The following is a 23446-nucleotide window of genomic DNA, read 5'->3' as shown; positions in this document are numbered from 1 at the left end:
ACACGTGTTTCAGTGGAAGCAGAGAAAGGGTTTGATACCAAGAGAGCCTCCTTTTTAAAACTCACCGAAAGGATGTGCAATCCATTGTGTACAATTGCTTCCTCTGTCAGGGAAGGATCTTGGAACTGTCCTGCCCTGTTCCAGGAGAGGAGAGGAGCAAAGCCCAGGGGCACGCTCAGGCTCCTTGGGCAGATGCTTGCTCGCCAGTTCTTTGCCATTATTCTGTTCAGATTTACAGGGACCTCTCAAAGGCTGGGGGAGCGGCCTGGAGGGGGAAGCAGCTCAGACACAGTCACACAAGCCTGCTGCCCCTCAAGACACCTCAATGATTTCCATGCTGCCTGAAAAGCTCGACTGACTGCCTACTTTCCCCAGTTCTTCTCTGGATCTGGTGTCTGACATGATGCTCTCCCCAAACTCCATCTGGCAGCTCCTCCGCTTAAACTGCTTTTCAAAAGAGCTTTCCTCGTGCCAGCTGCGCCGGGAGTCACCTCGATCGCCCTGCTTCGGCCTCCTGCGCACAGCGCAGGCCTGGTCGCAGCCCGTGGGCAGCTGACTGCAGCTGTAGGCAGAGTAAGCAGCGCTGTTCCCATAGATGGCGGAGGCAGAGTAGAAATGCGAGGACTCGGTTGCAAAATACCAGCTGTTGGTAAGGGACGTAGCCGATGTCTGAGGAGCCAAGATGTCCGAGTGCCAGCCTTTGAGGCCCAGCCCAGCAGCAGACTTCGCCAAATGCTGCTGGCTGGTGGAGAGACCGAACAAGAAGTTCGTTCGGTAGTTGTCTTCCACGCTCCCGCTCCGGTGGAGGGGGTACAGGAGCGACCGCTGCGTGGTGGCACTGCTGCTGGCTCTCCCCAGGTGTTGCCGTTTGCTCTGGCTCTCCAGCTGCCAGGCGCTCTGGGGCTTCCTGGGGGGGTTTGCTTCCTCTTTGTCAGGGCTGGTTTCTGGGGTCTGCTCCGAGACCTCCTGGACAGGGGAGAACTGACACAACTTGCTGCTGCCCTCTAAAGCAGTCGCGTGTTTGTAGTATTCCAGGGTGTCTTCGGAGGAGGCAAAGCCCTGAACCGACGCGGTCATGCAGTTGCTACTTGCCGAGTAGGACACAGATTTGATATCCAAAGAAAAGGAGCGCTTCAGCCGGTTGCTGTCCTCCACCTTATCCAGGGAGACGTGCAGTCCGTTTATGCCCTGCACCAGTGGGCTATCTTCCAGGGGGGACAAGTGCCCTCGTGGTGCGCTGCTGCAGTCCGTCGGCTTCTGTTCCACCATCTCGGAGGTAGTGGTGATGCAGAGCTGGTTAGCGGAGAGGCTGCTCTGCCCACCTTCTGCAACCAGCACGTGCTCGCTGCTTTTCTCCAGGTGCAGAAGTTTCAGCTTACTGATATGTCCAGGCTGACCGCTCTGGTTCTTGATCTTTTTCTCAAAGTCCAAAAGCTGGCCCAGAAAGTTGAAGTTGGGAGAAATGGTTGGCCTTTTTTCTTTCACGAATCTGGAAAGAGGGGACAAACAGAACGAGAATTAATTTAAGAACCTGCTGCTCAGCCCTGAGATAACCCTAGAGGGATTGCTGCGAATGCTAACAGCCTGGTCTTAACTTATCAGGATGCCTGGACTGAGGTTGGGCCAAACACAGGGAACATGGGTGGGAGGAAAAAAAAAAAAAGGCAGCTTTTAAGCAAGATAGTGCTGCACACTATCAGTTTTCTCTGTAGCTTAAAGGTGGCTGAACAAGGGAAAAGAAAGCATTCTTTTTACCTCTTTATGATGTCCACAGCAAGGTCGGAGGGAATAATTCTCCTTTTTATTTTACTTCACCAGTGGGATCTCTGCTACCTGGGTTTCTGACCAGAGTTAAGAGCTCCTCAAGTTTGGCATGAAGAGCACCAGAGCTCTCGCCAAGAGACCCCAGCCTCCCCTGTGCCGCAGGGAGCAGACCACCTTCCCCACCATTCAACGGGGCAAATCCTCACATCCCTTTCGCCTCTCTCGCTGTCGTCACTGCAGCGAGCGCTTCCCCCCCCCGCTTATCTTTGTCAGGCGAGCCAAAGGGCTCTGATACACACTGACCTTAGGCAGCAAGTGACAGCGATTTCTACCGTACGCTGGTACTGACCACTGATACGATCATCAAAAAGAAAAGCAGAAAGAAGCAAATGCAGCATTAAAAAAAAAAACCAAACCCAAAACATTCTCTCGAGCTCTGTAGATGTTCAGCAGCAAAGGGCAACAGCATTACCAAATCACTGGAAAAGTTAACCTGTTTTCGAGCCTGGTGGGAAGCAGCCTGACTTGCGTACATGTGCCAATCTAAGCATGCACTTACATACTCGGTTGAACACACGGACAAGGTGCGATGCATACTTAAAATGTTTTCCTGAACCAGGACTCCACATGTAACAGATGATAGGACGAGGGGGAATGGTTTGAAGCTGCGCCAGGGCAGGTTTAGGTTAGATATTAGGAAAAACTTCTTCACTGAAAGGGTTGTCAGGCTCTGGAATGGGCTGCCCAGGGAGGTGGTAGAGTCCCCATCCTTGGAGGTATTTAAAAGAAGGATAGATGAAGTGCTTAGGGATATGGTTTAGTGGTGGGATGGCAGGGTTAGGTTAACGGTTGGACTCGATGATCTTAAAGGTCTTTTCCAACCAAAGCGATTCTATGATTCTATTCTATTCTATGTATGAAAGACTTAAGCATTAGCGGTCGTATCACATACTTCAAAGTTAAATACAAAAGCAGTACCTCCTACCTGTCTGATTTGCCATATAGCTAAATAAGTACTCTTTGGTTTTTACAGGCTGTAAACCAGAATGCTGCCCGCAAATACTTCCTCCTCTGGTTGTTTTTTTTTTTGTTTTTTTTTTTAAAAAGCATTCCTGGAACTATGAAGGTACCAGATGACAAGGGAATTAACAAGGGAAGAAACCTTGAAGAGCTAAATCTAGTACAAACACACATATATCACTGGGAAAGTTAATTATTATTAAAAGCAAGAAAATATCTCTGGGGACATGTATAGAAGATAACCGTGCAGTCATTAAAAACAGCATGAAAAAAATTCGAAGGTGTGCTTGTGCACGTATGTATACACTAGCACAAATGCAAGCATGAAAAATACCAAAAAAATAAAAAAAAAAGGGGGCAAGTTAAGTTGCCATACAACAAACACTAGTAGGAATAGTCAAGCTGATGTGACCACCTGGAAGATCAGACTGTGCAAAGTGATAGTGGAAACTTCCACCACAAAGTACCGACACTGGCAAAAGGAAAGAACTAGTAGGTCACCTCAGAAGAGGTTCTTTAGGTGGGTCTCCTAGCACTGAATTTGGGGGCTTTCATTCCAGTGTAAGCAATTTGCTCACAGGAATTCATACAGTCTTCACTGGTCCTCTTCCAGTCAAAGCTGAAGTGGTACTTCGTAGTGGGTTTGTTATTTAAAACAAGATCCTTCTGGTCAACACTGCAATTTCTGGCCTCTCCCTTCCACTTTCTCCTCATCTCACCCCAAAATACTGGACTGTCCTAAACTTAAAACTAGCATTTTAAAAAAAGAAAAGGGTTCAAGAAAGTCTGCTGCATCCCCCCAACAAGTTTTAAGGCTTTGCAAACTTCTTAATTTCAAAATGCACATTCTTTTTTCCAATTAGAAGATGTGCATAACATTTAGTTTTGATGTTAATTTCCCTTGAATTGCCCATTACACAGAAGAAAATATTAAAAACGTTCATTTCTTCAGATCTTTCGCTTCAAGTAACAGTTGTCACTTTTTTTTTTTTTGGTAATAGTGTCAGACATTTTATCTAATGACTTTCATTAACTCAGAAAAAAGTACTGTTCTTTCAAGCTTTGCGAACAAGACATCCCAAACCAATGAGTGAAATGTGCTGCAGACTGTTCTCACTAACTCGTATCAAAGGAAATACAGCAAAGTATAAACTGTGTTTCACAGTAGTTGTTCAGTATTAACAATGCAAAGAAAAAAAAAAGGCCTAGGATGATTAATCCTTCACACTTGATTGACACTTGTGGTTAAGAAGCAAAATGGAATTTGATGCAGCGACTTCACAGAGGAATTTAGAAGCAGCACTGTAGAAGTCCCCTGAAGCACGTGCGTTTTAGAAGCGTTTAGTACTCCACAGCTTAACCTCCAGACCACTACAGCCTGAGACCAGACAAGTTTTTTTAATGAATCGAGCTCATACCTCGCACAGTATCCACCCACATCCACCAATTCATCCATATTACCTGTACAACTGTGAGCTTTCACCTATGCCTCTTAACAAAACCTGTTTCACCACGCATTGAAATTACGGCATAACACCAAAGCAGGTTCTAGTAAGAAACCGTGGAGAACGTCTAAAGGCAACGGGAGATGGCTGTATTTCAGGTGCTTCTTGCATGCCCTTTTCTTCACCACATACATCATCGCATTCATAAGCTTAAAAGAAGATGCCCCGTGGAAAGCACGCTCCACAAAGGAGTATTAAATGTTTGTCTGTCTGTCCTCAGTGGTATTTTAGACAGTAGTAGCAAACACAGTAGCGATTCGGAAGGTGCTCCTCTCCCCCTGCTCCAGCGCAATTGTTCAGATTGCTTCTGCACCACGCACGTTACAGCGATGCGTCAGCTGGGCCAACCAGCGTACAAAGCCCCTCGAAAAGAAAACCATCGTTTTCTGTACAACACAACAAAGCAGGTTGTTGAATGAAATAGAGAAGTCATGGCAAACTGCAACCACGCCACCTGGAATCTAGTAAAGTGTTCACGATCCAAGCGCAGAAACATGGGATTTGAAAGGTTAAAAAAGGGAGGGGGTGGGAGGGTGGTCCCACAAAAAATCCCTGATGCCACAAAGCGCCAACACTTCAAAATACTTTCCGGTTGAGTTTAATAGCAACAAAGAAGCTTTCTTAATTCCTAGACATTTCACCTGCAGGCAGTTCTTTGAGAGCATTACCAAATACCAAACTGAAGTCAACAGCTCCAGCCTAGCATTTGTTACAAGCGTGATTATAAATATCCTCAGTGCTTTCTTTAACCCCATCCATTCCATTCTCTCTTTGACTTACAAGAGGTTGTTACATGCACGCTATAGCCACGTGTGTATATGTACGTGCCTACGCACACATTTAATAGGCAGTTTAAATTCCATGTATTTGCTTATTCGGAGTAAAGACCAACATCAGCATTTTGCAGGTGGGGAATTAATATTAGGTGTGTGATGTCTACACAACACCACTAATTTGTTTACGGAGGAAGCCTACATTTAAAACAGGAGCGTGCAGAGTGAACTACTGGATAAAATAACATCTGTGCTTCTACCCTTGGTGACATAACCTTTATTCTGCATCTTAAAAGCAAGCCAACAGGCCCAGGAATTCACACAAAGGGAAATTTTCTCCTTACCTGTAAGCTTCGTCTAAGGACATATCCATTCTCTTCATGATATATGCAATCGCGATTGTGGCAGAGCGAGATATTCCAGCTAAACAGTGCACTAACACTCGTCCATTTGATGCTTTTGCTTTTTCTGCATAGCAAAGAAATTGGCAAGTGTCACACTCAGCAGCATTATACTATGATGAAAAGTTTGCAGAGAAAGCAATGGTATTTAAAATTGTTCAAAACTCCCAACCTAACTGCTAATTGCAAATTTCACGGAAACTTTAAACAAAAATCACTTATTTTCTCTAGCACTGTATAGCATTCAGTATAGAAAAAGCATGTGACTACACACAGGAAACACACTGCAGTTACAGCATACCACATTTTAATGGGCACATAAACAACCCTATTTAGATGTCTGGGAAAGGTGATTGTTTCTAATTTTATATGCCAGTAAAAAAGCAAGCATTCATGATGGAACAATCTGGCCAGTTCAAATTTGGCTAGCTCACTTCTCAAAGCTAAAGACAGGATCTGTATGTCCAATTTTCTCATTCGCTCTCTGCCGGCATATATCAGGCATCTACTAGGTTGCCAGAAAGCAGAGTTGTGCTCTTAAAAAGTTTCTTTGTTCCATAAGCGCTGGAACACTCGGAGGCAGAATCTCCCTATGTTATTTTGCTTCTGTGCTTCTAAAGGGATGGTGATCGTGTATGTAGATCCTTAGGGTATTTTCATACCACCCAGCAAGCATTCAGGTCTTCTCCAGCCAAAACAGCAAGGCAGACACACAAAGGAATCCAGAAACTGTTCTAGAGAGAGAATTTAAATTTTGTTCTCACCTATAAAATCGACTGATTTATCCAACCAAGGCAAAATTTTCTCACAAAAGCTGTCATTCACAGGCACTCTCAGGAAATGGGATTCCGGAATAAAATCAGGCTTTGGACAAGTATTGCTGGCGTTTAGTACGTAGCCAATATCATTCTGCTGCATCAGCTCCTAAGAAAGAGAAAAAGATTGAGCCTAGAGAAGTCAAATGGTACCTTTGGCACATTACAAAGAAACTATGAACCCAAAGCACATCATAAAGCTAAAACCCAAACTGGAATTCATGCTGGAATTGTTCCAGCTGTATTAGGCACATTACAAGTATTGCTGGCGTTTAGTACGTAGCCAATATCATTCTGCTGCATCAGCTCCTAAGAAAGAGAAAAAGATTGAGCCTAGAGAAGTCAAATGGTACCTTTGGCACATTACAAAGAAACTATGAACCCAAAGCACATCATAAAGCTAAAACCCAAACTGGAATTCATGCTGGAATTGTTCCAGCTGTATTAGGCACATTTGGGAGGGGGGAAAAAAAAAAAAAAAAAAAAAAAACACCCCTCTTTTTTTTTTTTACAAATTTTTATTACAGCAACCCCAAGGGGGGTTCCGCTTTTTTTTTTTTTTCCATTTTTTTTGGGAGAAAGAAAAAAAAAAAAAAAAAAAAAAAAAAAAAAAAAAAGACCTCAGCTTTTAATTTTTCCAACAACTTTTAATGAGACATCCAGTGTGTCCAAATAACGTATGGACTGCAAAGCCCATGCAAACAAAGTTAACAAAGACCAGAAATAATGGTAGAATACCGTCTGCTACTATGAAGCACCACTTCCATGAGAATGAATTTTTTGCTGCGTTGGTTTAAATTCTCACCATGCAAAGTGCCAACGTAACCAAGCACTTCCCACATGTAGTTTGCTGACCCGAATACATGTTTTCTGAATCACATATCTAAGAGTGAGGTTGCCCCATCAGATATTGGTGAGAACTATGAAATGAAACCGATGCCTCCTGCAGTCACCTCACTGAAGTGTCTGGGACTCCCTTGTTTCTAAGGCAACGTGCAAAACTCACTCAAAACCTTGAGAGAAAGAGCTGAGTAAAAGATGAAGACCTTGAATGAGACCATTTTCACACAGCACGAACTGCAGTTTTATAGGAGTTCCACTTTGTGGGTGACAATTTAGTTGCTCGTATTTCAGTTTTCAGTCCTCTTGCATCTCAGAGATTATCACAGCAACAAGCAAAGAGATTCAAAGTATGAGACAGTCCACCGGGTTTTTTAAATAAGTCAATATTCATGATGGCAAATAAGAAGAGAGATACCTCTTTTTCTGCACCTTGCCATACTCTTCCTATTTAGAGTTGTGCAAAGGTGAAACGAGTACTAGAAAACTGGAGATGGCTCTAGCAAAACCATCCAGTCTCCTGCACGCAAGCGTCTTCACACAGAAAAGCAATTAAGCAGGTTGGAGTAACACTGATCAAATGACTTTTCTGCTTCAGTGATGATCTGGCAGTAAGTGACACGCAATACTATGCTTGGACAGTAGCTACACTGAATACAAACACCGGGGATTTTGGCCAGATTTCTGTGGAAACTAATGTCTGAAACTAAGCTGAAAGAGAAAAAAAGCCAAAAAAAATATCTGATTCTAATCCTGGTGCTTTTATAGCAATTATATGTAAAAAAAAAAAAGAAAAGCTATGTCAATCCATGGGAGCAGTGGCAAGAAAGAATTCTTACACTGCAGATTTCAGCTGGAGGACTACCAGCACGAAAACATCGCCATGAAGCCAAATGGTCGTGTCTTCCCCATATGTGTTTTTTCTGCAAGCGTAAAGACCTTTTGGTGAAGAGAAACAGGGATATGGCTCTTTAGCTGAAGAGCCAGAACTCTATCTTGTTCAAATCACAGCAGTTTAAATAACATGTGGTATTGCATAAGTACAGGTACACCACCTGTATGTCACACAGTGTGCGTGCAGAAGGGATGAGTGCACACGTGCACACACGCGCGCGCATGCACAAATGACATGTTCACTGAGAACTGCAGGGGAGAAGGGAATCAACCTCCGTCATTTACAGAGGGAGGCGTATACAACTGCTGCTGGCTGCATTTTAAACAGGAGTTTACATGAATCTCTGCTAGCGAGCTGAATTTCGTTTTTCCTGGAGCAAAATGAGCAGCTCCTCCAAACTTTCATCCAAAGTCACTTGCATCAGCATATTCAGAGGTGCCTGAAGGTGTGGGCACCTTAAACTGATGAATATAAAATATATCATAAACATACCCATCCAAGGGGAACAGGAGATGACCAATTACTCACAAAGCAAATAATCAGAAATATAATTTGCAGCAATGGTCAAAAAAAAAGGGGAGGCGGGGGGTGCACAGATGTGTCCAAGTAAGTTCTCAGCCTTACTGCTTCTTACCCTGCTCGTTTCCTCGGTCACCCTCCCAGTAAAGCTCAGCTTCTCATCAATGACAACGAATCCCAATGTGTCACTGATTTCCCCCTCTCCCTTCCTTCACCTCTCCCCAACTCAACCAGCAAGCTCCCTTCAGCCCTGCAGGCCTTTCACAGCCGACTCCATCGCACCTTCCTGTACTATATTTAGTGCTCACACACCGCTAGACCTAAAAGTTTAAAAGCAGGAGGTCTGTAAAGAAGTAGGGGAATATCTGGAATTGTCCAGAGGGGGAAGGCATTAGGAAAGGGGTTCCTGGCACAGTGGACTAGCTACGGCTAGACCTGCGGCATCTTATGCGTGCAAGGGGGACCCTCGGTCCCCAGCACCTCTGCCTCGCCGTCCTGGGCTACGCAGCTCTCTCCTTCTAGGATCCCAAGCTCTTCAGCAACGCCTTCTGTAAGTACCCACTTCAGATCACTACGGTGAAATACTGTCCCCAAACCAGCTCACCTCCTGCTGCCGCTGCGTGGAGGTGAGCGAGGAACAACTGGAAGAGTTTAGGGTCATGAACATTATCACGTATAAAGGGGGGAGGCGATGAAGGTATCACTAGCAAACGGACTGCCAGGATGCATCTTTGTTCAGAAGACAGCTAAGGGGAGGCTGATGAATTTAGAAGAACAGAAAACCCTACTGCTTCTTTTAAAGCATAAGCGCTGGTGGGCCGCACAGTCCAATCATCGCGATTCCGTGTTATGCAAGGTTTTTGACGTGGAATTGATTATTCAAATGGGAATGAGAAGGCTGCAGACGCCAAGTCTGAAACCTCCGAGCCAAAAAAACACCCAAAAATGTGTTAGTGCTTGTCTTTTGAGACTAAGGCTAAGGAAAGAAGTTATGCTTCCTTCTGTTGTAAAGTATCAATCATTCCCTGTGCAACGCACTCCGATGTAATAACCATAACAGTGCCTTCATTGTAAGGCACCCAAGAGGAAGACGTGAATTAGGATGGGAGGAAGATCCAGAAATCCTAATACTAACAACTTTGTGAAAAGAAGGTAAATGCTCTTTTGTCAGTTTATTTACATTTTATGACTTGTTTAATCCGAAAATTAATGGCACCCTAAAATGTTATTTTGTTCCAGGAAATAAAATCCAGGTCTGGAAGAAAAGAAAGAGAATAGTTATGTAAGTAGCAAAGCAGAAAGTTTTACAGTTTAAATGCTGGTACAAAACATGAGAGGTAAGTAGGAGGCTCGTTCGGGCCCTTAACCACAACACAGATTTTTTTTTCTGTTCTACTGACTTTTGGAAAGAACCCTGTCACTCCTGTCCTGTACAGGTTAGAATTTAGTTTGTCTGTCTTTCACAAAGATAAACAAAGATCTCCTGTCAAAATACGTATCCTCCTGGCGATGCCACCAATATTTCACACAGAGACCCAAAAAGCAAAATTAACTTTTCTGTTAGCCAGAGTAAAATAAAGCTCTTAATCATGAAAAGAATCCGTATTTTGTAAATATGTGCATTTAGGTAAAGCAGTAGCACTGATCGCCAAATTACTAAAGAACACAAGGAAATGTCAGGTCAGAACTTTAATGAGATTTATAGTATTGCAACCCTGCAAAAAAAATATTATGAACATTTTCAGAATTCAGCATTTAGAAAGAAATCTGTAAAGCAAACTATAAAGGATCTCCTAAGACTTTTCTCGAGTAATCATTAATTTTGCTAAAGGACACCAACCAAGCTTTTGTCTGCTTGTTGTGGATCTTCCATAAATAAAGCATTATCAGCAGAGGTATTAATGGCAAATAGTGGTTCGTATTCTTAAAAGGTCACAAATACAGACTGTCCCGCAACAAAACAAGCATTTCCCTACCCATGAGCTCAGAGATAAGCTTATCAAGATCCTGAAAAGATATGCTCATCTTGATAAAATGTGCTGAAAATTCCCATCTTTACATCGTCAGGTTGAACAGTAGTGCAGGCTAAGAGTTCTTTTTGCAGGTACTGTTGAGATTTAAATTTTAGAGAAATCAGTGTGTCTGGTCAATGGAAGGAACTGGGGGAACTCACAGATAGCATTTGAAGGCAAAAATAAGGCCAATGTATACAACTACATCTTAATAGTATTGGAATTCTTACTCAAATTTTTCAGAAAATTATTTTTAAAAAGTCTGGACTTGAATAAAAAAAAACTATTCTAATTTTAACAGAAGGCTGACTTCTTGTCCCCAGTACCCAACAAACCAGCAAGGCCATTAAACTAGAGCTTGCAAACATAACCACTTACCAGCTCCTAGACTGTTCTAAAGGAGACGGAACTTGGCTACTTATCCCTGGCTTTTGTCTCCCACCCTCCCCTTTTTAACGTTCTTGCCTTCCCAGCCTTCTTACCACACACTGGTATTTCTGGGCACCCACTGTAGTAAGAGACGTCCCCCTTGCTCTCCCCTAATGCCCCTGGGTAGCATCCAGGCTTCCCCAGAAGCAAAGCGAGCAGCAGAGATCTTCCGAACAGGTGTCTAGCGGCTTCTTTACCAACATTAAATATGGAAGCCATTTCAGATTTTGCACAGGCAGTCACCGAAACTGAAGAGGTAAGATAAGCTACCAAGACACTAAGGTCTACTTCAGCGCAGCAAACAAGTGACATGCTCAGAATAAAGCCTTGCCTGCTATTTCTTCAAAGTAAGAGGAAAAAGGCATAAGCAACAAGCACATCTGAAATCATAAGATGTGTATTTGTCCTAAAATGGGTAAGAAACCTAAGATCGGTCATCTAAGGGAGAACTTCCGCAAGATTGACTGTCAAGGATAACACCAGCCGATAAGAACTTACTGAACTTTCTGTGGATTGTGTGCTGTCTCTTTTGTGGTTCTCCATAAAAAATGGGAAACACGACAATCCTTGATCATAACTCCCCAGAATACGTGAGGCAGTACAAATCTGACAAACTCCTGGGAGTCCTACATTCATTCTAAAGTATCTGCAGCTGCAGTGCTTCCTGAGGTCTGATGGACACATGCTGAAATAATACCAAGATTGCAGATTAATAGGCAAGAGAGCCACCACCAGGTCTAAACTCTTCCTGTTGTGCTGGGTTGACCCTGGCTGGACGCCCGGTGCCCGCCAAGCTGCTCCATCACATCCCCTCCTCAGCTGGACATGGGGAGAAAAATAGGACAAAAGGCTCATGGGTTGAGATAAGGATGGGGAGATCACTGGCCGATTACCATCACAGCCAAACCAGGCTCAACTCAGGAAATTAATTTATTACCAATCAAATCAAAACAGGGTAATAAGAAATAAAACCAAGTCTTAAAACACCTTCCCCCCACCCCTCCCTTCTTCCTGGGCTCAACTTTACTCCCCATTTTCGCTACCTCCTCCCCTCAAGCGGCCTAAGGGGAAGGGGAACAGGGGCTGGAGTCAGTTCATCACATGTTGTCTCTGCTGCTCCTTCCTCCTCAGGGGCAGGACTCCTCACACTCCTCCCCTGCTCCAGCCTGGGGTCCCTCCCACAGCAGACAGTCCTCCATGGACTGCTCCAGCATGGGTCCTTCCAGGGCTTCAGTTCTTCAGGAACTGCTCCAGTGTGGGTCCCTCCCTCCCACGGGGTGCAGTCCCTCAGGCACAGATGACTCCAGCGTGGGTCCCCCCTGGGGTCACCAGCCCGGCCAGCAAACCTGCCCCAGCCTGGGCTCCTCTCCCCACGGGGTCACAGGCCCTGCCAGGCGCCTGCTCCAGCGCGGGCTTCCCACGGGGTCACAGCCTCCTTCGGGCACCCCCCTGCTCCGGCGTGGGGTCCTCCCTGGGCTGCAGGTGGGGATCCTCCCCTCTGTTGCTGCTGTTGAGCAGCAAGTTTTCTTCCCCCCATCTTAAATACGCTATCCCAGAGGTTCTACCACCACTGCTGATGGGCTTGGCCTTGGCCAGCGATGGGTCCATCTTGGAGCCGGCTGGCATTGGCTCTGTCAGACATGGGGGAAGCTTCCAGCAGCTTCCCACAGAAGCCACCCCTGTAGCCCCCCCCGCTACCAAAACCTTGCCACACAAACCCAGTACACCTATAAACAGCTCTGCCACACTCAGGGCTCACCAGCCGAAGTTGTGGTTTTAGCCTCCTCCAGCCCTATAATGAAATTCCTGACCACTGCTACCACTTGGATTCCTTCCCCAGTGAGGCACACACACTGTGCCTGTGCCCAACACCCATTCATAGGGCCCAATTTACTGCCAAGGAAAGGGAACAACGTCTTTCATCCCTCTGGGATTATTCGCTACATCAGAGCCACAGCACTGGAGTTCCGGTCACATCCCAAATGAAGCGGCACATCCCTGGCCCTGGAGGAGAACGAGGAGAACCAGTTGCCCCCTCACTCCCACCGTGACCTAGGACAACACTTGCTATTCACACATTGAAACAAACAGCATAAAAGCATCTTTCTAATACTCTACCATTTAAAGCAAGGAATATATATATATTTTTAATTACTTAGTTCCTGCTGTCTTTGGTCTGGGGACCACAAATTTACTTTTGTAGTAGGAAAAGTAATAAGCTGCTTTGATGTCCGACATCAGCAAATAAAGTTTGAATTGCTGACTTGCTACCTGGCAGTAAAGACAGAAGATTTTAAAGGACAAAGTAAATACAATGACTGCTGACTATCCTCCATACAAAAGATTTTTTTGTGTGCTCTATTAAAGCACAATTACCTTCTACATGATTGCTTGTGTGTCAAAGATCCCCTTAAAAGAATTGTGAAAAATAAAAAAATAGCCTATTAATGGCCAGACTGGGATGGACTGAAAGTAGAAGAAAGCAGTGAAAACTATGATACGGCCAAAGTATATGAATTTGATCGAGTTACGGGACATTATTAGGATAGTTCCTGTCTTAAGCTTTATATGTGAATAAAAAACATACACTTAAGCCTTGCATATAATTAAGGCAATATGTTAGGGTGAAACACTCCTCCTCTCTCCCCCATCGATGTATTTAATGCCAGCTTCTGAAGGCTGTTGAGAGGTTCAACTAATAAATAGGACTGTCAGATAACATGGGAAGCAAGAGGGCAAATGCAGCAGAAGTAATAAAAATCCCCTTGTGAAAGGAGCCAGGATGTAGACTGCAAGCAATACGAGTTGGTCTCCTCATGGAGGCAAACATCTGTGGGTATACACAGGAATACAGACCTGCAGCAATTTGAGACAAACTCTTTTAGACATCTTGATAGTCCAGCACCCTGCAAGTGCTATGTCTGATGACTTTACCGACTATTTTAAATATACTAAAATGTCCTGGGCTATTCTTTGGGAACAGAAATTATTAAATGCACATATATTTAGAAACAGTAAAAGTTTTTTTAGTGCAGTGAAGTGTTATTTTTTTCAGCACTTGAAGGAAATACTAAAGAACGGACAATCTTCCTTTATCTTACTGCAACCATTAATACATTAACATCCAAAACTTGTCAAAACAAACCAGTCAGAGCTATAAACAGGACACTACCTCACCTGCTATAACGGCAGATTTGATAGTTTGCTGTTGGTTGACAGGTTACTGAGGAAGGTACCGTATCATCTTCTCCGAGACGAAGGAGAAATGAAACCAAGTTTCATATTACATCACATGTGGATTAATTATATGGTCTGTATATCATTAGTTCTCACATAGCTTTCCATGGCTTATGCACAGACTGCTGTTATCGAAATCTATTTTAGATGTTTCATAGCTGTAATGATGCAGTATGATAGAAGCATGGACAAAGACACATGGAGATTATAGACTTATCCATGTAAAAACGCGACATCCAGAACGCTCACCTTGTTGAGGACATCCCGCTGACACCCAAGGTAGAGATGTGGCAGGATTCTGGTTGGACCAACGTTGGAGACAGGTAGGCAGGGTTGAGAAATGCAAGTAGGGACGAGCGTGGATTTTCCTTCACAGAGACCGGGGAAAGAGCTGGAGAACTCGGCAAATCCACCTGTAAGAGGAACATTGTGTATTTTAATCTACATGCAGTGCTGTAGGCATTGGTGCCCATACCAATTCTCAGAAAGCAGCGTTTGTTGCATGAAGCTGGGAGGTGTTACGGGGCAGCAGGAACGCCTTAACAGAGTAACTGTATGTGTGCCTCTTCCAGAGGTACCATGACTGTGCAGAACCATCCATCAGCAGGCAAGGCCTGGCTGTGTATCCCCACTCTGCCTGGAACGTTTATTTCTTCCTCTCCGCGTTCCTCAGAAGTTTTTGATGCTTCTTCCCATTCTTAATGGTATGTGGAAATCAGACACTAAAAAAACCCAGCCACAACACCCACCACACCAAAAGCACACACACCTTCTCCTCTTCACCCCAGCAAGCTGTTTTCTAAACACCTCCTGTATCAGGTCTATAATTAGACTTCATTAAGAAAAAGTCATGTTTACTTTATTTGGTAAAAGCATCAATATGTGGTTATTAACGCTTGCTTGTGAAATCCTACATTCTTATTTTCTATGCTGCTCCATAATTAATAGATTTCATCCAACACACTAGAAGAGGTTTCACCTTTCAAAACCACACCAAGCCACAGCTTCTCCATCTCAAGGGGGGGAGGCAAGGCAGAGGGGGGAACTACGGCAGAAGACTTTGCCCAGCCATGGACTCCCCTAGCAAATCACCGCAAGTCTCTACTCCCTTTACCTCTAGCTGGTTCTTCATCTGCACCAGTTATTAAGGCCCCTATCCATATTACGGCTCCAAAACATTTTCATTACCATTTCCCAGCACTGCACTAAACCACTCAGGAAAACTAGAGTAGAAGGACGGATCACACATTTAAGTCCACCTAAAATCCCAGTGGCCACCAAACCCACTCCCGGCCTGTTTTACCATCAGCATGGCAGAGCCATACATGCCATGGAACATGAAGGAAATAAAAAGCAAGGCTGAGACTACTTTAGACACAAATACATAAAATGCAGCTCAAGCTCCATTTCTTTTTCTTCCTTGGCTAGTTCCCGCCTTCCCTTCCACCACAAGGGCCGCATTATAAATCTGTGCTACCAACTGTGGGCCTTACCCACACCTGGGAAGCAAACCCAAAGAAACCTCCAGCAATGAACTTGTACTTTGTCTAAACAGGTTCTCACAAAAGCGAGTTAGCTTTTTCCAAGCCTAGCTAAACCCCAAGCTCAGCTCATTCTCATACTTCATCTTCACAAAGTAGTCTGAAGAGGCACTGGTAGCAGCTGCTTAAATCAGTATGTTATAGACTTTTCTTGACTCTTTTCGCCATCTAACAGCCAACCAGTAAGGGAGAAAGGTGCAAGCCACAGTGGAAGTCCCCAGCTATTTTCCCACACTAAAGCACAGAGACAAGTGGCATTTTAAATGAAGGAAGAGTAATTATAACCGGTTCAGAGTGAGGCACTTTTTTATCATCAAGGAAGTGAAGTATTAATGTGCTAAATCTGCCAAATGCTATGTTCACTATTATTACAGTTTGAAGACGTGAATTAAAATTATTCAGGAGTAAGATAATGTACTGTTTTTTCAAGGCTTGCACTACCATTGCCTGAATTATGCCTATACTTTGGATTTAAAAATCTGTATCTTTAGTAAATGTAAAAAACCCCATGGTAATAGCCATGTGTGTAACAGCCCACTTTATCTGGTAAACAAAAAAGCCAGCAAGCAGATTTCAGAACAAAAGTTTTATGAACAGCGATTCCTGTTCAGTCTCCTGACTTATGGAAAAAAAGAAAAACCAAACCAAAAACCAACCCACTTGTCTATTTTGTTAGATAAGTAATTTTAGACAACCAAGAGAATGCTCATCACAAGAATATGAGGGCGAGGTTCAACTGTATGGGATGGCTGAGGGGGGGGAAGCTAGGCTAAGGCACTGCCCATCACAGAGCCGTACCCCTAAGCTGAAGGGCCTGGGCTAGGACAGAGTAAAGGTTTGGCTCTGACATTTTCTATTCCTGTTAGCTGGGCTTCCTTCTCCTCGCTTTACAACTTCCCTCTTCAGGAGCACAGATGCTGCTTGTTCAACGTAGCAATCAAATGACAGAAGGAGTTTGCAAAACCATTCTCGTGCACACTTGCTGAATTTTCTTCTGTATGGCCTAATGTTTTCCCCTCTGTTATAGGAAGCAATCCTTGAATTTATAGGCATTATATATGCCTCTCAGATTACATTTAATGTACGATATGGCGCCCAGGAGTTCCTTGAGAGGTTGGGGGAAGAAGAGGAAATCAAATATTGGTCTTCGGTTTCATGCGCTCATTCCTTATTTCTTGGGAAGCTTATTGGCTGCTTTCCGGAGCCTCTCTCCGACACAGCTGGAAATAGAGAAGTGACTTTTCTTCCTTGCAAAGAAGCAGCACGAGCAAAGAAAAGATTTTTACATCTGTGCTTTCTTTGTAAAAGACTACATGGGCAAGTTCAACAACAACAAAATTTTCCCAACTGCCCTGTGGATTGGTCTCACCTCAATATGAACACTGCAACTAGAAATTAAGCAAGAAGCTAATATGCAAAAAACCTGAGTTTTTAGGAGATGGAAACCATGCTCTGTCATCATAAGGAGAAATTTTTTATTTTATTTTTATTCTAGGGCTCTGTCAAGGCAAACTTGAAGTGGTTCAAGATTAGATGCTTTGGCACTTCCCCTGGGACATTCATCCCTTCAAAGTCATGTTTCTTCGTCCTACTCAGGCTTTCCTAGTAACGTGTTGCTTCAGTATCTTTACAACACGAATTACAACCACAGAATCCTCTGGCATTATATTACCTATCTTTACACATACTCCCAAGTGAGGTCTCCTTCCCTTTGAATATATTTTAACCTAGTATTAGTATCAGTAGTGAGCTGACTTCAAACAGCATACAGTGACTTGTTTCAAATATTAACCTCTCTTCCCTGCCATTTTCTATAACCACTTCAAAAAGTTACTGACTTTTCAACAAATCTGTCTTTGATTTATGGCACTCACAATAGGAAAAACACTTCCAGATCAGCGTATATTGAAAAATTGCTTTAAAAAAGCACAAACAAAACCCACACCAACAAAACACACTCTTGTATGCATCCTGCTATACTACCGATTTCTTTTGGTGCAAGAAAGATACCATCAGCTGGAACAACAGTATCTGTGCGTACGATCACTGAGCTGCTGTGTCATTATGAGACTAACTTCTATTCTAAGGAAATGCACTCATGACTGTTTGCTTGCATTGACTTACAAAATATATCTTTTTTTAAAAAAACAGATATATTAAAAAACCCCACCACCTAAAGATGCGTAGAAAAAAGGTATTTATTCTACATGTCTGTTTTCTAACACAGATTACGGCCCCCATGAGTTCCCAGAGCTGAAATCTACGCACAGTCTACATGAGGAGCCTCTTAGGAGAAAAGTGCTGTAAGCACTCAGACTACCTGTATGCTTCTGCTGTAAATGAAGCAGACCATCCTCAAAAAACAAACTTCTAGCATCTAGAAAATGAATTTAGTGTACGGGTGGGAGTGCAGTATAGAAAAACCTGAGCCTTAAAAGAAAGATGGGACTGGTTTAGTTTCAAATTCCATAATTTGAGGATGACATTGGCATCAAGGGAAATTTCATCTTTAAATCTCCTTACCTGCCTCAGCTCAGTTGGAATAGGGCTATTGGCAGCACTGTGCAGTTTGTTTTAGTAAGAAAAAAAATACACTTTTCTTCTGGAGCTAGTTTCTAAAGAACACTACTACTCCAGCCTCTGCAAATAATAAATCAATCACAAGAGCATGTTGAAACTGTGGGGAAAAAAATCTACAGGTCATTAACAGAGCTGCTGGGTTAATAAAGTTTCACTGAAGTCTTTGATAAATGTAACTGGGGCCCTGGAAATAGATGGCTGACAAATAACTCAAAAATATTCTCCTATAAAACTCCAAAACAAGCCTAAATAGCTTATGAACCATACTGATTTTCTGTACTCTTGATGGTGAAGCTGAGCTGAAACAGCTCTCTTGACATTCAACAGAATGAAATCACTTCTTGTCTATTTGAATGTTATCAACAGAGGAAGGAGGAAACTGAGTAACTTATACGTACTATACATACACCTATAAAATGTTGGTTGTGTTTAGAAAGATCCTCCCCCCCACGTAGGCTTTGGAAGTTTTTCACTCTACTTTTTCTGACATTGATGAATTCAATGGAAGACTCTTGCCATCACCACTCATGCAATAGTTCCACTACATCTGAAAACCTTGATGGTCAAGCAGGATAAGCAGCACCATGCATCTCCTTCTTCAGTATTCAATAGCCAGTTGCTTCTGTCATGACTGCACAGATATAAGTCAGTGTATCCTTTGGCTGGTAGCAAGTAGCTACCCCTACTCTTAGTCTGTCTTACTTGAGTAATAGGCCCTACCCAAGTTTGAAGGAAAAAAATCTTTGGGGATGATAACCTCCATCATTATGGAAGCAAACTAAAGCAGTGAGAGACAGAAGTGATTTCAGACTTTATCATCCAATATATTTTCCAACAAGAAAGCAAAGGATGTCAAAGTAGCAGTGGTAAATTGTGATGTTCAGCTGGTTGTCCCTTTTATGTTTCTGAGACAAAAATAAATTAGATTCTGCTCTAATTTTAGATGATCCATCAGAAGACTGCAAAGTTCTGTAACTGCCCCAAAGTAACTCAGCTCTTGCTTAGGTGGCTTGTTAAAATGAACAGACTAATGAAATTATTTCAGTTTTAAGCGAGTGGCAAGCATCCCCTGGCTGCAGCGCGTGTAGTGAACAGCCGTGCCGTACCGCATTCCAGTGCTGACTTGTTCTGTTCACTTCTTGCGGCTGCGACTCACACAAGAGTTTCTGCAAAACCATGTTAAGGTGCCAAAAGCCGTCAGTGGTTCTGCAGTCTAAGCCCTGGTGTGTGTGGCAGACAACCCAACACCACCTCGGTCTTGACAGCACAGCCCGTGTTTCTTGCTTAGAAGCCTCCACATCCATTAGCAGAAATTTGGCAAGATTCGGTAACTCACTCAATTACCCTGTTGCTATGGTTCTGCAAAGCGGTGACTACAGACTTTCCTTTGATCAAGACGCTACCGTTTCCTAACTACGATTATGATCGTAAAGGTATGACTGTTAAAGGAATCTCGGTATCAGGAGTTTCGGCTCCCTTCTCAGCTAACTCGGGAAACAAAACAAGGGCCAAACCCAGAAGGGATGAAAAAGTTTCAGCGAAATTCCACACTAAAAGTTATTCTTTCTTCACTGCGTAAATCCTCATACAAATAAAACTCCCAGCTAACTTCACCAGCAGCAGGAAGCAGAGAGGGAGAGAAGATGGGATAAGGTGGCAACAAACGATAGCCAAATGTTATTGATTTGGGAACAGCTACCTTTCATTAAGGGAATGGAATCTATCCAGATCCTTACAACTATTTAGTTTAACTACCAGACCAATCCTGAATTAATAGAGCAGTAACTACTGAGAACCACAAGCATTTACATCAACTCATCTCTGTTACCTTACACGGAAACAGACCAGGAGCGTCCCACGGTGCTGCCTGTTGCCATGCCGTAGCTGCAGGGACAGTAGCTCTGTAAACCACTATGGAGGTTTGCAAGTGAAAGGCCAGTTAAGCCCTAAGGTCTTGGTTTGAACACTTAATACAGCGTTGTGAAGTGCAGATAACGTTTTACTGGTTTTACCCAATACTCAGTAAAACCATTGCAGTTAAACAACACCATAAGAAGACATAAAACTGGGGGAGAAGTAGTAGATGTTTCCTATGTTCCGTTCCATGTTACGCTGGTTGCTCTTCCTCCTCCCTGTCTGTATTTCCTTCAAACCGGTCCAGACACTGAAGGCAATGCAACCAATCAAAATTAGACATGACAATTTCACAGGAAACATAGTAATTCTGAATTAAGAACTAAAAGCATTTTTCTTTGCTTACAGAAGGCCCAGTACTTGCGAGACAGATTTGGCAAAGGGAGGAGCAAAAAAGTTAAGCAGAAACACCAATCTGCTAAAAATTCTGTTTTCGAACAGCAAGTGGTGTTCATCATTCACATCAACACACATCTTTCTCACACAAACGTAGGTTACTTACCTTCAGTTTTAGGATATCACGGCTGGTCCAGTGAAATTTCACCTGTTACTGAGCAGATCAACACCTGCATCTACCCTGCGGACTTCCCCCATCCACCAGCCCAGTAGCCCCTTTGCTCTCCCGCTCTCCGCCTCCCCCAAATACCTTTCCTTTTCTGCAGGGTGCTGGAAAGAGAGGAGAATGCCATATTGTCCTCCTGCCAGCTTTCAAAGTTCACCTTCAGCAGGTCACCGATGCTTACATGACATAGTACAGTATAACCAGGCTGTCGGCTGGTTGTAGTTGCCAGCGGTTACGTTAGCCAAAGAGGCCTGCTTCAGCGGCATCTCCCCCATCCACACGTATTTAGTAAGTCTTTTCTTTGCATGCACGTTGAATATAGCACAGACGTTCTCTCATGCATTTGTCCTGTGTCTCAACTTGCATGTATTTCTAATATACCGAAAAATCGGTCATGAGGCAATACTTCATGTATCTCTTGTATCTGTTCAAAGCTGCTTTTAAAATTACTGTTGAAACAGGCAATTCTGCAATTCCTTTCCAGTGTTTGCAGAGATCTGCACCAGTAGTTTTACCCTTAATCACACAGAGATAGCTGCTCCTGCTAATCAGGGAAGTGCATGGCGACAAAGCGCAGAAAGGAACGGAGACCTGACTACACGTCAGGGAGAAGGCAGATTAAGCTTGGGTGTGAAATTAAAAGTGCGATGGCTGACGCGCCCACAATTCTGCGGTGAAAGGGAAACATGAAACTAGGGGTCCTTCCCGTTAGGTGTAACTTGCTTTTTCTATGTAACTGTCCAAGCACAAAGGTAACTTCTACAAAAAGGAGAGCATGTACAAACCCTATCAGTAGCGAACATAACCAACAAGCTTATGCTGCATTTGTTCTGGGAGGATTTCTTTATTATTCTTTGTAAATGCAGCCACAAAACATAACTTGGAATGAAAGAAAGATGACAAAATAGTTCTTCACATCACTTCACATGTTTCCTATAAGCCTGTCAGCTAACGCTCAAAAAGAGACCCCCATGCAACCACTCTTCACACCCAGAGCCTGGCAGCAAAGCTGCGGAAGAGGGAAAAAGAGAAAGAGATTCCGCTAGAGAAGAGGTTGGTAACTAAGACAAGGGTCCCAGCCGCCCTCTCCAACTAATGGAGACCGATCCTAAAGACCAGAAGAGCAGCTTTCCACTTTCACACTAAGCAAACATGTTTTCCAGCCAGGCAGTTCGAGGGGCTGTAGAAACTGAAGAATCCCACCTGCCACTGGTGCCCGTCTCGTGGTGGATCCTCGGGCAGCTATTGCAGCCTGAGCTCCCAAGGGCCCTTCTTGCTTTGCTGGGGCCCGCGCGGCGCTGCTGCTTGGTCACACCAGCAAATCCACAACCAGCTCAGCTCAACCCGAAACTACTGTTCAGGGGAAGACACTAATTTGAGGCTCTGCACTGTACTGGTTCTCATTTCCATAGGCCTTAGAAGAAATTCCATTATTTTTTTCATTTAATTACTCCTTTTGTCAAACCTTATTGAAGCTGACCAACAAGCTTAAACACCTTTTGTGGGTGACAGCAGAAATACAGACAACATGGCAACTCCTATGCGCTTGGCTTCCCTAAAACTTCAGGCTAAGAAAAGCCGATGAAGTGTTTTATACAACATCCTCACGGAGCCAGCTGGCCCTGCAGCTCTGCGTGCTTCACACGGGATGCACAGGAAGATCCCGTCTTGTGCTCCTGATGGAGAAATAAGAGACAGTGAATGTGTCTGGTTTTCACAGGTCATGGAGTCTGCTGGAAAAGCCCAAGGACAATACACACGGGTAAGAGAGAAAACTCAGGCATTTCTCTTAAGTGCCATTCACATCAGATGCTTCTCCTTTCATGCCCCCCCCCCCCGCCTTTGGATTCTGACTGTTCAGAAAAGGCCAAAGGGAGAAATTAGCTTTCTTCAATGAATTCTTGAAAACAGACTCGAAGCGACTTCCCTCCTTTTCCCACAAGACCTAATTGTCTGCCAGTTCATCGGTGTTAACTCAGCGTCAAACACAATTATTTTAAAGCAGGGAGTGGAAAAGGTCTAAGACCTAAGTGATGAGTCAAAAAACAAAGACTACATGCATGTACTAGGAAAGGACTGCAAGAGGGAGACTTTGAACCTTGTGGATTTGGCAGGAGATTCCACCACCTTTGTTAAATCCAGAATTTGCATCTTCGTTACTGGCACTAATTATTAATAAGTTTTATACAGCCGTATTTTATTGGTATCCCTTTTTAAGGGAAAAGAAGAATAAAAAAGCAGCAAAGTTTGCAACTGCCTCTACAAGGTAACATTCAGATCTTGTAATTTTAAGTAAGCCTTACCAAACTTCTGTATTCACTAGAAGGTACACAGTGGAGTATATTCACGTTTAGTTTTTTTTTTTCTTCCCCTCTTCTCCTAATAGCAATTTAGAATTTGTTACTGTAAATACTGACTAGTGCCAGGCACATAACGTAACGTTACTGAAAACTGTGCTAAAAAAAAAAAAAAAAATATTTAAACAGCACTGTAGCAAAGACAAAATATACAACCCCCTAACTTTAACGTTTACTTTGCCTCCAATCAGATCAGAGGCTCTTAATGCTGTGACTTAACAGCACTTTCACAGTCACATCCCCATCAAACATGAAAATGTTTATCTAAAAGCTGCAGCATAA

At 43.5% G+C, this 23446-nt stretch overlaps 1 protein-coding gene across 1 annotated transcript in view; it reads right to left on the bottom strand.

The window, feature by feature from the left end:
- Positions 1-223: 223 nt before the first annotated feature.
- The window catches only part of DUSP16 (dual specificity phosphatase 16), a 38747-nt gene continuing 15524 nt past the window's right edge, over positions 224-23446 (bottom strand). The window contains exons 4-7 of the mRNA XM_009636543.2: positions 14460-14623; positions 6228-6387; positions 5407-5530; positions 224-1489 (exon numbers count right to left, since the gene is read on the bottom strand). Coding sequence (XP_009634838.1) covers positions 313-1489; positions 5407-5530; positions 6228-6387; positions 14460-14623 — 1625 coding nt within the window. The 3' untranslated portion in view covers positions 224-312. The remainder of the gene's footprint in view (positions 1490-5406; positions 5531-6227; positions 6388-14459; positions 14624-23446) is intronic.

The sequence above is a fragment of the Egretta garzetta genome, unplaced genomic scaffold, assembly GCF_000687185.1.
Source record: "Egretta garzetta isolate BGI_Z169 unplaced genomic scaffold, ASM68718v1 scaffold293, whole genome shotgun sequence".
In the NCBI taxonomy this organism is placed as follows: Eukaryota; Metazoa; Chordata; class Aves; order Pelecaniformes; family Ardeidae; genus Egretta; species Egretta garzetta.
The sequence above is the reverse complement of the archived record's forward strand: the minus strand, read 5'-3'. Positions and strand labels throughout refer to the sequence as shown.